General features: G+C 39.2%; 1 protein-coding gene across 1 annotated transcript; it reads left to right on the forward strand.

The window, feature by feature from the left end:
* The first annotated feature begins 8562 nt into the window (after positions 1-8562).
* On the forward strand, positions 8563-16083 carry LOC117271736 (cAMP-dependent protein kinase inhibitor alpha-like). Its single transcript, XM_033650094.2, has 3 exons — positions 8563-8866; positions 9380-9570; positions 12945-16083. Exons 2-3 carry the CDS (start codon positions 9408-9410, stop codon positions 13016-13018), a joined length of 237 nt encoding a protein of 78 aa, XP_033505985.1. The 5' UTR covers positions 8563-8866; positions 9380-9407; the 3' UTR covers positions 13019-16083.
* Positions 16084-16235: the final 152 nt, after the last annotated feature.

Below are 16235 nucleotides of genomic sequence, written 5' to 3' on the forward strand. Positions count from 1 at the left end.
CCTCTTTGTCTAACATTTCTTTGTTCAGTCAACTGTAAGCTATTTCCAAATGCCACAGTCAGTGGCATCAATGGCAAACTAAATCTTGCACACATTGTTCTCGCATGCACTGTTTGCTTCATTGCACAAGAAATGACTTTGGATGCTCAGATTATCTACACACATTGCAGCCCAAATGTCATACTTTAACGGTGGAAGAATCAAAGCTTTGTTGATGCAAAACCTTGAAATATAATACAATACAATAAGCATTTTCATGGGCGTATGATGCAACAATGCACATTTCTAATTTGTGTTACCCTGTAAATCTATATTAATTTATTTGTTGTATCATCCCCAGTATGCTCTCCTCACAGTTTCATGCAGTATACTTCATTTGAGCTATTCTTATCTGTAGCCTATCCTCTGCTGCTCTAATGACCTGACATCTCCACAGGGATCATTAAAGTTTCATCTGACCTAATCTAAAAATTGAAGTCCCCTTAAGCAAGGCACTTGTCTGCTCCACTGAAGCTGCTCAGTGTCCATCAGTAGGGAATGTGGCTATACTGAGAAGCTGCTCGCAGGTGTCAGTATGTGTGCGTGCGTGTGTGTGTGAAGCATAATGCTGCAGGGAGGAACACATGCTCATTTAAACCTATGTTAACACAAAAGAATATGTGAGCCTGTGGTGTTAGACTCAAAGTGATGAGACAGTGTGCTGATTATGCAGCAGTGGTAATCTTCACAATGCTATGTCTGGCTTTTGGAAATTGGCAACGAAAACAAACAAAGCATCCACCTACCACAGTGGTGCACGGTGATGTCATGCGAGAGAGACAGGGAGAAAAAGAGAGGCAGTGAAGTCAAGATCTACAGCCTATCAGTCTGAGCCTGAGTGACTCACTTTGTCCTTCATTTGTCTACCCATCATTTATTCATCTAACCATTAACATCCATACAGTGTTACCTAAGGAGGTGAGAAGCAAGGTTGTAAAGATGTGTGAACATTTTCACCCAATCTGTAATTTTATAAACTTATACTCAGTCATTATAAAATTTGGAATTGCCTGCCACAAAAGCTTGACTGGGTCTAGTGAGATGTTTGAGAGGATTAATCTATATGTTGGAGTGGTCTTCATTGCTTTTAGTTTGTAGAAATTCCAATTTGATGTTATTTTGCATGAAGGGTTTGTTTTTTTACATGGAGAACAAAACACTGTTCAACGGAATAACCAGACTGACAACTGAAAGGGCAGAAAGAGACAAAAATCCCTCTGAGTCTCAGTTCAACAGGAATAGAAGAATCACCGATCATTGGCAAAAGAAACTGGAAGTTCAGCATCTGTGCAGATTAAAATAGAGACATGTTCCTGTTTCAGTGTCAAATGCACAATAATCAGCCCAGTTGCCAAAATAAAATGTTGTCATTGCATGTTCCTGCAAACACTGGATATGTTACATTTTTTATGTTTCATATGAATGGCGTTGTTCACATTACATGTGTATGAGCTGAGTTTCTCATCAGGTGGAGGAGGGGATGGTGGTCGGTGTGACACCAGATGGCTGTCAAGCAGCAGACCACTGTTCAAGACCAACAGCATGTATTTTTAAATGACAGGTCAGGACATTTCAATTCCTGTTCAAACTGTTCTCTTAAACTGTTTGTATGTTTTCCTACAAAAAGTAATACACCCAAATTCATACATATCCCATGTAATCATGAGCCAGTAATTCACGAATAACTGACCAATGTGCTGATGGGAGTAAACACAGAAGAGGTCCTGAGCTGTCTGTAAGGAGGTAGGTTGGGGCAGTGGATGGGTCACATAACACAGGACTTTCCCTTGGAGGCGGCTGTTTGGAACCGTGTGAACTTTGAGTGAATTTTAGGTCATTTTAAGGTACGTCCTCACCATGTTTCTGTTCCTAAACCTAACCTCCGTAACTTAACATTAATTACATGAATTTACATCAGGGACTTGACATCATTCCTGGGGTGCTAATTTGTTCTGAACTGGCGTTTGTGCATTTGTGCATGCAGGATATGTTGCCTTGTTTGTAGCGACAAAACTAGGTATGTTGAAGGTTCAGGGTGTAAGATTTCGTTGCATCTAGCAGCGAGGCTGCAGAACTTGAACTTCTCCCATGTGCCAAGTGTGTAGAAAAATGTGATAGCATGAAAGGCCCCGTGGAACCAGTGTTTGGTTTGGCCATTCTGGACTACTGTAGAACAACAACATACAGAGCAGGTTATGGCTCACTCTAAGGCAATGAAAAAACACATTTCTTCTCTTTTCAGAGAATTACAGACAAATGAAAACATAGCTATGAATATTATATTCCATTTCTGCCAATAGATGCCCAGACTATCACAGGGCTGACACATAGAAACAGACAACCATTCAGGTTCACATTCACACCTACGGCCAATTTAGAGTCACCAATTAACCTGCATGTTTTTGGACTGTGGGAGGAAGCTGGAGTACCTGGAGAAAGGCCACGCTGACATAGGAAAACATGCAAACTCTTCCAACTGTATTCTCCCCTGTCATGCAATGCAAATGGAGGTTTGAATCATTTGTTATTCTTCTTTTCATGCCAAAACTATTTCAAATGTACAAACATGTGGTGTAGAAAATTCACTGTCTTTTTTACAATAGCCATTATTGAAAGGAAGAAGGAAAACTATAATAGGTCATTCCAAACTTTTAAATGGCATTATGAATGTTCCCAAACATGATTTAATGTTGGTCCATAGACCCCATTTGCACGTGGTATTAATGTCTGAACCTTATCTGGGTAGGGTATCTGGGTCATGACATCTGATTACAGGCAAAGCGTCTTTTGCATTTACCTGGTATTAATATGCATGCTTGTTATCTCGTTTTTGGCCGCACTATAATTGGATCTCAATATGCAAATTAAGTGAAGCGGGTGGACTTCAGGTCAAGGGAGGAGATTCAGTTAGCTCCATTTATTGTTCCTTTTTTTGTCATGCAGCATGGCTCTATGGTTAGCGATGGGGTCATTCGACCAAGGAATCTCAGAAATTATATACAATGAGATTTTGTAAAGACGTTCATGGTCTCCAGGCGATGAATCATACTGACTTTGCTGACCCTTACTTTTCCTTCAGTGCCACCACGAGGTTCACGTGTGGTTGGTGTAAAATGTCTCAACAACTGTTGGACGGGCTGCCATCATTCATTTGGCATGTATTTACACCTGGATGGGAAATCAGCATTTTGTTTGTTCGTGTTTGACTCAAAGATTGTGTCTGGTTTTATTGCATTTAACCCATTCCATCTTTACCATTCACATTTCACAGTCAACTAACAGATGCTATGAAAAGTACTGCTCTTGGTCTTAATTAAAACCTAACAGGGTCAGATTAATGCTAAGATGTCTTATCTCCAGAGCAGCTTCTTCTCTGATAAATTCTCGTGCAGACTCAGGGCTGCTCAGGTTATGGCTAACCACGTCTTCTGTAGTGAATAAAACATGACACTGCCTTTGCTGAGGTCTGAATCATGTCCTTTTCTGTAGAGGCAGCCTGTAAAGAAATTCCTCCCACTGAAGGTTAACCTTCATCTTAAAATCAAAGAAACAGGTAGAAGCTGTGGGCAGAGACAGTCTTTGTCAGCTAGGGTTGTGTCTTTCGCAAAAGTTTCGTTCAAAAGAACAAATCTTTTGGGTGAGCAGGTTGAATCACTTCCTGAAACAATCCGTTCATTTCTCAGTTCAGTTGAGTTCTCAGTCAGTGGCAAGCAAACATGCAGGGACTCACTGAGTGAGTGATTGGATGTTCAGTGATTCGTTCACTGAACGTACTACACAGTGAACGTTAGCCCTGAGTGACAGACCTTTCCCTCTCCCTCCCTCTCATGTCTTGAAGTCTCAAAGTAGGATGTAATTCCAATATTTAATTTCATAATTATGTCGCAAAATGTACAAGCTGTACATAATAGGGTGGGATTTCAGATTTCAGTTTTCAAACTGTATCCAACTAAATGATCTGTTCTCAGTTTGCTAGTTAGTGAGCTAAACCAAACATCCAGCTGTGTTTCAGTTCAGAGAGTGGCACTATGCACAGTCAGAGTTCTCATCAAGCACTGAACAATATGGCGAACAAATCTTTTTAAAAGAATCATTTTAATGAGAGGATTTCTGTGATTTAGTACACTGAAGAGAACTGTTCACCAGTCAGCTTGAGAGTGAAAACTCTAACGTTTACACACTGGAGGAGGACACTGCAGGTTTTATTGATCCACTCCGAGCTGCCATAAACCATACAGCTATAATGGGATGAACACAACTGTGAGCACAGGAACTAGAGCTCATCTTTAAACCAGTGCATCCATACAGCTACTTATTTTTTCTGTCAGATAAACATCCCGTGTCTCTTGCTTTCTTGAGCACCAGGTGCTTGATGATGCCTTTGTTTGGGCATCATCAACCCAAACTGGTCAGATTTTCTTCAGTTCACAGAGGAGTGGGCAATGCTTACTGTTACAACATGAAAACCTGTGGTGAGAAAAGTATTCAACACCTTTAATTAAGGAAAAGTACTGATACAACCATGAAAAAATACTCTCTTGCAAGTAAATGTCCTGCATTCAAATTCCCACTTACAGCAAAATGAACCTAGAGTAAGTTCAGGGAAGTAAGTCTACTGTACGTCTCATCATTAACCCTCACGTGTAAGGAACCAGAGACAATTAATTAATGTCCACTCATCTTTCTGGCAAACTTAAACAACTGTGATCTTTGACTGCTTCATCCTTACATTGGTGGAGTGTACCTAAGTGCCCTGATTCTTCTTACAAAATGACAGTACCCGCAGATTAGCCAATTACCAGATTGTAGATAATGAACTCCCCTATTACTAGTGTGCGTCTGAAGTGCCTGTAATATCTATAGATTGCGTTAGCAGAGATGAGCTGTTGTAATTGAATTGACAGGCATGATGTCATTGCTATGTTCCCAGGGTCCTATAGGCTATCTCTTGATATAAGTGGACATTGTAAGAGATTGGTAAGGGCTAGCTTTGCTGTTCAAAATGCAAAGAACAACAGAATGTAAATGTTTCAAATGTAGTTTCGATGGTAAAAATCAGCTCAGCCACTGTGGAGATATCAATGTCTAGAAAATTATCTTGCCCATAAATTTTAGGTTAACGTCAGTAGGCAATAAGCTGTAGGTGGATGATTTCAACATTTTGACCCAGGGAACCATAGCAGTTTACCTTAGGAAAAACATTTATGAGAACATAAAACAGTCCCTCCAGGATTTTGTTGGCTGTTTTTGTGATTGTTGCAGCCTCAAATGTCTGATTCCATGGCAGCTTTTCTAAAAAACAATTTTTTATTATAGTAAAATTGGGGGGCAAGTGAAAATCATAAAAATAGTTGTAATGCTGCCATGGATTCACAGCTTATTATTATGAGCATTAACTGTTTCCCACAGAGTTAGAATCTGCAACAGCTCATTGCCGACTGTTGTTGTTGCTGTTCGATGCAGCGCTGAAGAATGGTGTCTCCTGCTCTTTCCGCCCAGTTAGCACCGTTAGCATGAGCTAACACAGCATAACATGATCTCATCCCAACTCTGTATATTTTACTGCCTAGACAGAAGCCTTGCAGCAGCGGTTAACAATCGACACCAACACCCAAATGGCTCGACTCTGTTGTTAAACCTTTTAAAGAATGTTGGGTAACGTTAGCCATTTGATGCTAATGGCTAGCCCTGTCACTGTGTGTGTGTGTGTGTGTGTGTGAGCACTGGTTCCCCCTGCAGTCGTCTCACGACAAAGAGAGGCTGAGTGAATCAGTATGCTGCACATAGCTCTACAATGAAATTTTACTCGTTTTAAATAGTCATATTTGCTGTAAACTTGGGTGATTGGACAAAATTGCAAGGTCGTGCAGAATTCACAGGGATTGGCTGTATTTGCAATAATTGTTGCCATCTCTAGTTTTATCAATCCCTGGAGGGACTGGTGAAACTCAAATGAGTTATATTAAGATGATATGGAGCTGGGGAACATAGGGCCTACAAACATAAATAAGCTCAAGACACCATGTTTGCAAAGGTGGAAGAGTTAACACGAGCCATCGTAACACAACTAGCAAGACTGTATCAACTGCAGGTTTTTAAAGGCTGGTAAAATAGGCTAAGCTTAAAGTTAAGCTAACAGGGAAGCAACAAAGGCAACCCTGTAACACTAAGACTGTTTTTAAAATGAAAGGTAGTAAGTGTAACATGATGTGGATTTAGCACAGAGAGAATAACAGAGTAGATAAGTAAAATCCTAATCTGAAAATTAACTAGTTATTAATGCTGTCAAATAACAGTGGAAGAAACAGAACAATATTTCCTACTGAAATGTGTTGCTGTAGAAGTATAAAGCACAGTAGTGGAGAGGGAAGGGGGGGGGGGGAGGGGGCTTGAAACTGCTCTTTAACAACCTGATATGACATTAGTTTTTCTCTGACTGTACAGAACATTTTAATTATGACTAATAGTTGTTTAATTTCATAATTCTGTTGATTTCATGGACTGGTGGCCTGTCAGCTGATAGAGCAGCAGCCATTGTGAAGACATCAGTCACAGAGAGACAAGGTGCAGCTGGAATAATATATAAAGGCAGATGACAGAGAGGTAAAGTGCAGCAGTGCAGACAGCCAGTGAATAAGCGAGCTGTGCCTCTGTGGGTCCTGTCACCAGCACAGATCTGAAGGTAAAGCTTCTGAAGCTGGTGGAAGTGAACTTATCTCAACTCTTTGCCACTAATCAGATTCCTTTTTTAAAAACTTCCCAAATGCGTCCTGCTGCAGAAACCCTGCGCCACAAGTACAAAGAGGAGAAGATGTTTCCACAACAACAAGATGCTCATACTGTGTGTGAGCTGGAGTCATGGGTGTGGCAATGTCAACACATTTCTTTTTTGTGTGTGTATTGCAGCTGTTAGTTTTGTATGATTTATCTTTAACTCATCAGGACGAAACTTAAATCATCAATATTTTGTCTTTACAATACAGATAGAACTATAAAGAAAATGAATGTGGTGAATACAGACATTGGATGTTGGTTCCCCACAGAGGGAAATGATACATTCCTGTAATATGTCACTTGGTGCAGCACAGCAGGATGAACTTGGTACAGAAAAACTGCTTTATAAAATGCATGGATACTGGTGTCAGTGAGCAAGACACTGAATCCTTAGCATCTTCAGAGGATTACAGTGCTTAATTTAAGGGTATTTCAATATATGATTTAAAAATTATATCTAAAATATATCAGAAATGGCCCTTTAGTTCACATATAAGGCACCCTCACATTGTTATTTCATATAAAGTATACTTTCATATAACGATTGTTGACTGACTCAGACAGTAAAATAACAACTGGAGTAATGTCACTTACCCAAGGCAGTCTTTGTTTATATAGGCTATATGTGTTTTTTTTTTTTATTTGCGGTGGTGATTGCAGGTAGAATGCAGGGAGCTGTGTTTACCTGCTGGCAGCAGCGCCATCCTGTGGTATAAAAAAGAATCGCACACAATGATCTCCTGGCATTATCTTGTTTCAATCGAATTTCACATCATCATAGCAGAGCACATATCCTCCACACTAATGTATTCTGTGTCACTGAGCACACAGCATGTCTTCTTTTGTGTAATAATTTGATTTAGAGTGGGTATTTTCAGAGAGATATAGTCAACACTGAATCCAAATGTGACCCAACCTTCAATCTCATGAGAGGGCAAACATCAAGACAAAAAAAAAAAGGTTTTCATGAACCATTTTGCCTGTCTTTGTTTGATCCCTGGATGATGAGTGATTTTACCAAAGAAAGAGGGCATTTAAAATAAATGAATTAACTATTCTGAAATTTGAGCTGCATTTTAGATGGCTACCCCTGTGCTGCATCAAATGACAGTGTAAGCTATAGATTCATTAGCTGTGGTAAGAATAAAAATGCATTTAATGAAGAAAAAATAAAATAAAAAGAATACTGTGGTTACATAGCTTTTAGCTGCCTTCGAGGCCTGTGGGAAATGAAGGTCCAAGGAGTTCAGGGCACATGAAAAATGTAGTAGTTGTGTAGTATATTTTTCCACGTATTTCCACTATAATTATTGTAAATTCATTCTTGATATTTTATCTTTGCAATCTTGGATTTTACCTGTATTTGTAACTATATGTTAGTCTCCGTTGTCAATAATTTTAAATATCCTAGGCCAACGTGAACCCTGATCTATTAATTAATTAACATGGACTTTTCCTCTTCATGTTTTATCAGCTAAAACCATGCTAATCTGCAAAACCATTTGAATATTTCTATTATAAGTAAAGTACTGCTTCTTTAACGATTACTTTTAAACTGTTTTGTAAAAGCAACATCCGAAAAGCAGCATCATAGATATACAAATAAATATTTTAGCCTGGTAACTAAGGTTTACGAGGTGACATTGAACGCATCATAAGCCTGGTGCTGCTCAGAGCTCTCTCCTCTCATCCTTTTGTGTCTCCTGTCCAATCAGCGCGCAGATGCGGTTTGCTGGCTGCTGATTGGTCGCGAAGGAGGAAGATGCGATGGCTATGGAGGAGAATTAGACTGGGGACTTTGCAAAGCATCCTACTGATGTGATTAATAACGTTAAATGACTGCCATGCATTGACTCACGGCGGTATGTAGTGTAAGGCCTTTGGGATTATTATCTTCTGGTCGCGGGTCGGATTCGGTATTTTTTTTATTTTGTGTTGTTTGTTTTGTTGGGTGGTTTGATGTGATGTCGGGCCCGTGGCGCTGCGTTGTATGTGAAGTCACTCCCTAGATGTGTAGCTTGTGGTTACAACACTGGTAGAGCTGTCACTGAAGGTAAGAAACGGCCGAAACAGAACTGAGACATAATGTAATTACGTCATGAGTTATTTCGGGAATCTAACTTGACTTGTGGGCCCGGGTTTATATCTAATTCTTGACTTGTGGGCCTAACCATGGATGGGCTGCCTGGGTTAGCATGAGATGCTGCAAATACTGGGAAGCTATAAAGCTGTGAACATTTATGAAAAGCACAACTAGTGAGTAGTGATTCAAATGAAAATGTCCCGAAACTGCAGTCTTGTGTCAGTCAGGTGTGTTCTACCAATATTTGTGGAGTGACATAACGTTATATCATATTAAATATGCATATGAATAGTAGGCTATATCGTTTATACTACTACCATACTATAGTATATGAATATGCAGTCTTTCAAGCAAATTTACCCAAGTTTACCTGATATAAAATGTGCTGCATAAATAAAATAGCCTTGCCCATAAGAGCATCATGCACTATGACCACACACACTGTGCTAGATGGGGCTGAACCTCCAGCTGCTCCTCTTGTAGGTGTTGCTGTGTGAACAATGCACGAGCGATGTCTGATGTTGAGGCCACGTATGCAGACTTCATCGCCTCCGGCAGGACAGGACGCAGGAACGCCATGCACGACATTCTGCAGAGTCCCACCGACCCCGAGGGACGAGAAATGCCCCTCACCCTGTCCCTGTCCCAGCTGCACATCAACGCAGGAGGGGGAGGTAAACTACTGCACCACATTAAAGTGGATTATTCTGAACTGATTTTGTGTGTACTAATGCATTTTATTTACCTGATTTGTTCTATGTCAGAGGTGAAACTGTAAGAGTTTTTTTTAAAGGTCCCATAATGCTGTCAGTCAGATTTCCACATCGTCTTTTAAATACAAAAATGCTCGATCCACAGAGAAATGCACACAGTCCATTTTCAGAAACTTTTAAACTCAAACTTGAAACATAAATAGTCTAAATGGGTCCCTTTGTATTATTTGTTGGAATGTTTTGCAGTGTTTGTGAATGACATCAGCTGACAGGAAGTAAACATGGACCCAAGCTGTTGCCTAGCAATGCACTTCCAGTATAACAGTCTATAAAGATAGAAAGTGCCGCTATGGTGCCATTACCGTTATTCCTCCGGCTGCAATGATGGTGCAGAGATGCTAAAAGCACAGATTTGGTCGACCCTGAACCACTGACCAATCACAGCCGACTGGGCTTTTTCAGAGGGGAACTTAAAGAGACAGGCACTAAATCAGAGAAAAATAATGTGGTTTTAGCCAACTGCCTTAAAAAGCATATAGTAACTTTTTGTCACCCCAAATCATTGCAGGTACATACTATGTTAATAAAACACAGGTTTTGACACAAATCTCCACTTAAGCTTTCATCTTAATATATTCTACAAGCTGCAGATAAAGCAAGGTTTCCAAGATTGTTATTCACAACCATACCAAATTACTTTGTTTGAGAAAATGTGTCATGATGGTATCAATATAAAAGTCAGTAAATCAGTAAGTCAGAGTGTACTGTGAACCAAAACTGTGCTCTAACAGTCTAATCCCATTATCCTTCAGGTTTACTGTCTGTAGTTTTAGAGGATGCCACTGATAAGGTATAACACATCTGTATAGAAAATTGAGGAAAATGTTACTTATATAAATTTAAAGATTCTATTGTTTATCCTCTGTTCCTTTTACTGTTCTAAACATCATCCTTACTCTCATGATAGCATCGTTTTTCACAAGAATAGTTTAGAAACAGCTCTGCTGGGTCTCTGTGTGTAGCAGGCCTGGAGCCAGGTGTGGAGGCCATGAATGAAGGTGCCCTGCAGTTTAGGGATTGTGTATTTTAAGAAAAGAGAGGCACTGTTGAAGAAAAAAAGACTTAAAAATGATGTTTTCCAATTTGCATCAGCCATGCTGTTTGAAATGACCCTGCTCTTTGGATCTACCGTAGCAATAAAAGCTTTTTTTTAAGTATTTCTGTATGTTATCAGAAGCTTTATGTGCTCCAAAAGTTAAACCGTAACTTAACACTTATATGTGCAGTCACTTTATTACTACTATCTATGGATCCTGGATATGTTTGAAAGTGTTTATGAAACAGAAGTTAAATTTTCACTTTTAAGAGAAAATCTATGAATTCTGTCTTTCTTATTATCTTGTGCTGTACAGTTATAGAAAGGCATTCATTGCCTATACAAATCTAAGATCTCAGCCTCCAACAATGGCCATTGAATATGTATTCAAAAAAAGAAAGACAATCAGGCAACAGAAAGCAAAATAAAAACCCAAGAAATACAATAGTTAAAATATAGGCATAAAATAGAAACATAAATAAAACATAAAATAATTTAAATTTGTGGTAGACAATATTGCAAATGAATAGAATGTAAACAGGGATGTAGTAAATGTGTATGCATAATGCAAAGTAATATCATACATACACAGAGGTGTACAGTTTTTTAGTAAGTAAAGTTGTAAAGGGTTCAGAATTGTATTTATTTATTTGTTTATTGAGTTTGTGAAGGGGGTGTGTTCCAGCTAAAATGAGGATACTTTTGCTCTTTCAGCTTTTAAAAGACAGATTGTGAAAGCTAACAGTCTTTTCTTGGTTGTGCGTCACTTATTTGTGACCTGTAACATCTGCGTAACATCAGCTTTGGCTTTTTAGCTCTGTACCATATGCCAAATCTCACTGCACAAAGTCTAGCAGGCTGGTAAATGATATTCGTGCAAATACCTAGTGTTGTTGTGCACTTTGCTTTTTTTAGGGGCAGCTACAAAGCTGGCTTGGAGAACAAATGTTTGATTCAGAGAGAGAGTTATCTTGTGTGAGTTGACTTTTGTACAACATTGTTGTGCATTGCTTCCTGAATGGCAGGAGAAAAGGCTGTCAATGTAACACTGTTAAGAGTCTACATGCTATAGTAATTTTGACAGTCTCCCGTTAGGCACAGTGATGCTTTTAGCTAAATACTAATATCAAGTAGGGCTGGGTGATATGGACAAAAATTCATATCTCGGTATTTATAGGCTGACTGGCGATACATGATATATATCTCGGTATTTTCTGTTTGAAAATATGCAGCTGCACAGTAGTTACACCTCTGAAACACTAGTCAGTGGCTGGGTTTCTGTGAAGTGCTGTGAAGTGTAGCTGAATAAAAACGCACCTAAAACATACATTAAACATGGCTGAATAGAGACAATGTCAAACACAAGTGCACAAATCGTCTTCATTATAACTTACAGCATTCACAGACAAACACTTGTCTTTATCTGGACACATTTTCCCCACAGAAACAACATACTAATATTTTTAGCACAAGCCTATGGCCTTTTACATTGTATATATATTAGCCTAGCGGCTAGGATACATTTCGTCTACTCATATGAAGTCAGGGACAACAGCAACATTTAACAAAGGTAACGTTACGAAATTCAGCTCCAATACAGCTCACAAGGTTCACAAACAATTTTCCAAACAAATATAACTTGCTAACGCACAAGCCTATGGCATTTTACATTGTATACATTAGACTAGCGAAAAGCCGTGATTTCATGTCATGTAACGTAACTTGATCCTATATCAATATAAACAGTGTTGTCTAAATTTATATCTTACTTGAAAATATATCGGTATATATCATATTCGTTACATTGCCCAGCCCTACTACCAAGAAACATGCTCATAATGTCAAGGATGACATGCTGATGTTCAGTAGGTAATGTTTACCTAATTTGTCTTCTTAGTTAGCATATTAGCATGCTAACATTTGCTAATTAGCACTAAAGAAGTGAAGCTGATGCTGGTGGGAATGTCATTAGTCTGGGGATCACCAAAGTTATTACAATTCATCCTCTGTGGACCTTAAATATCCAATTTATCTTGAGATGTTTTAGTCTCATCTAAAGCTGTGCACCGCTGGGCCAGTATACTGATATTGCTATCCCTAGAGTCATGCCACCAGCTTGGCTGAAAAGTTAAAGATGATTGGGTACCAGGAATATAGCCTGAAACATTCAAAAATACTGATATAGTCCTACTAATATTTATATCCTGTAAATTTCCTACCTCTCCTCATTTTTCTGCAGATGGAAACGACACTGAGGACAGCCAGAGCTCTTCTTCCTCGACCCACAGGGAGGTGGAGCAGAGGAACAGCTAACCTGCCACACACTCCTGCCAGTGGACACAGAGCTGCAAGATGGATTTCAGCTGCCATTGTGATGAAGCCAGTGGTCCACAGTGGTCTGGTAGCTGGAGGGTAGCACCACCACTGCTGAGGTGCCTATAAACAGGGCACTGACCCCACTAAATCCACTGTAGAGGCGCTGTGCTGTGCTGCGATGTGATCACCCAGTGCTCTCATGTCCCTGTGGCTCTGCTGTGCACTAGAATAACAGACTGTTGGCAGGGGTGTATTTCAGAGTTGGAGTAAGCAGAGAGTCAAATCTGTAGCTCATGTACAGCTGATTTTACTTTCAGTCTTAGTTACTAAACACACAGGCTGGATGGATGGAATGAAAAAAGAAAATAGATGTGAATTTGTAGTTGTGCAGGCAATTTGTAAGACCGCTGAGACGTGCTGATGTAATGGGTCACAGTGGGAGTAGCATGTTTGTAGTGATGCTGATAGAGATTATATTGCCAGGTAATGGCTTGTGCTTCCTTTGAATTGACAATACTTTGGAGGGAATTGGACTACTCAACTGTAGTGAAACACCATGAATAAAAACACTGGGGTTTGGTTACTTTATCTGTTGAAAGGTGTGTTCACTAAATCTGTTGTGTTTGATGGACAAAATCCAGTCAAGTGTGAAACTGGCTTGTACTGTAGAAAGCAGCAGACTGGTTGGTAATATGACACTGTTATGTTGACCAACAGCACTTAATAATGCCGTACATTTACAGTGAGTACAGTAGGAACGACATATTTCAATGGTTCAGTGGTTAAAAGAATGATGATGGTGTACTATCTTTTAAAATGTTGATACTTTTTAAAAAAGAAAACACTTTTCTAATGATGCCATTATGTATAATCACAACCTTAAAGGAGCAGTTTTAAATTTTGGGAAATACTCTACTTGCTCTACTTATTACTTGCTTTCTTGCCAAGAGTTTTGAGAAGACTGATGCCACAGGTTCCCACGGGTCCTTGAAATCCAATCAAGGCCTTGAAAGTTTTTAAAATTAGACATAAATAGACTTGGATCATTTAAAGTGTTTGAATTTAGATATTTTGCCAAAGAATAAATGTCGAAGTTCTTTTGATATGGTCTGCCATTACTGTTAGGTGGGATTTATACTCGTGCTGCAGACCTACGCACGTGGCCAACACTGTTGTGGGCATTTATACCTCTGCGGTGGTGTGTCTGTGTCACTCTGCAGTTACACCTCAAAAACACTGGTCGGCGGTGCTGTAAAGTTTAGTTGATTTAAAACACACCCAAAACACAGGTTAAACATGGCTTAATAGAGATAATTTCAAACACAAGTACACAAATCAGCTTCACTATAACTCGCAGCATTCCCAGACATAGCACTTGTGTTAATCCAGACACATTTTCCCCACAAATACAACATGCTATACATGCTATACATGTTTTTAGCACAAGCCTATGGCATTTTACATTGTATAAATTAGCCTTGCAGCTAGCAAACTTTTCCTCTTCTTGTAGGAAGCCAGGGACAACAGCAGCATTTAACAAAGGTAACATGACATAATTCAGCTCCATTACAACTCACAAGGTTCACTGACAAAACAACTGTCTTATATTAAACTCATTTTCCAAACAAATATAAAATGCTAATGTTATTAGCACAAGCCAATGGCATTTGACATTGTATAAATTAGCCTAGCGACGAGCAGAGATTACCCCTGCTCATATGAAGCCAGGATAAATCCAGAAGTATAAATCACACACAAGACTTTATATGCTATTTTTGGGGAGGCTTTGTTGTCTTCACAATTTATTGTTTCTTATCCGTGAAGTTTTATTTCCACTGAGGGAAATGGTTTCAACTTACAAAAATAGACAAGAGGTCTGCATCGCCGCAACATGTAGTTAGTTTCTGGGGAGGCTGCACGTCAAGCTACGGCGTAGGGTGTGGCGTTGATTCAATGCACGAGTATAAATTCGGCCTTACACAGCACAATTCAAGCCTCTATCTTTTAATTTGTTATCTGTGTGCTTCTGTAAAGCCTGCTATAAACTTGGCAATGCTGTAACAGTAATTAACCTTGATCCATGTCTCTAACCATACCTTGTGGGGTCCTTGAATTTGAGATAACTGGGCCTTGAAAGTCCTTGAAAAGACCTTTAATTTGGTGTTGGAGAAGGTGTGGCAACCCTGATAACTTGTACGCAAACTCCACCTGAGTTTTGACCTCTGACCTACTATTTGTTGTAGATTTGCTGATGTTTTGAAGAGCATTTATCAGCCCCCAGATTAACTGAGTGTGTTCTGTGTGTTTTTTCATGTACTTTGGTTTCCTGGCAAAGAGGGGGCAATGTTGCTCTTCTTGTTTTAGAAAACAAGTGTCAATTTATGCCCAGCCGTAGAAAAGATAGTTAAGCCAGTTAGCTAAACTTAGCTAAACAACTGCTTGCTTCAGCTACATATTTAGCGTACAGGCATCAGGATGGTATCAGTCTTCTCAACTTCTCATCAGTAAAGTCAATAAGTGTATTTCCCACAATGTCAAACTATTCCGTAAATGTAGATATGCAATACTCAGTGGAGCTTCCAGTAAATGTAACATGTTTGTGTGAAAGTTTCTATCCCTGACATTGAGGCTGAACTACATTCCTGCTTCTTTGTGTAATAATGGATACATCCCATAATCACCATCTTGTAGAGACCATCATGCATGCACTGATCAAACTGTGTACTCTGTTATTTTGTCCCCAGTTTTGCTTAGTATAATCTCACTGTAACACTGCAGCTTGACTGCGTCTCATTCCTATTCATGCTGACAATAATATGGAAAATATAACTCTTTTTTTATATTACTCATTCAATCAGGTTTTCAAGTTGTAAACTGCCATGTGACTGTGTAGTGACTCCCACCCACTTCAACAATACTGTATAAACCCAGCTGTTCATAATTCAGCATGTAGAAATATAGCAGGTGCATGATTCTGCTAAATGTGTAGGTGTTTGTCTGACTGTCTATAACCATATTTTCTACTCTGTGTGTCAAAAAAATAAATCACTGAGGACAGTAAATGAAGTTTCTTGTCTTGTACTTCTGCAGTTTGGCCAACAGGTAGCACTGTGGGAGAATTTATGACAAAAACAGGCATGACACTCAAACTAAGGTAAAAACTAAACTTTTTATATTATGTTCAGCATACATAAACATTAGTAACAAACTTAAG

This window comes from Epinephelus lanceolatus, chromosome 12 (assembly GCF_041903045.1).
Source record: "Epinephelus lanceolatus isolate andai-2023 chromosome 12, ASM4190304v1, whole genome shotgun sequence".
In the NCBI taxonomy this organism is placed as follows: Eukaryota; Metazoa; Chordata; class Actinopteri; order Perciformes; family Serranidae; genus Epinephelus; species Epinephelus lanceolatus.

Bases quoted from the DNA above. Each gene is read 5' to 3' on its own strand.
- LOC117271736 (XM_033650094.2), top strand. From the start codon at position 9,408: ATGTCTGATGTTGAGGCCACGTATGCAGACTTCATCGCCTCCGGCAGG. The intron at 9,571-12,944 runs GTAAACTACTGC...ATTTTTCTGCAG, and splicing joins CATCAACGCAGGAGGGGGAG to ATGGAAACGACACTGAGGAC.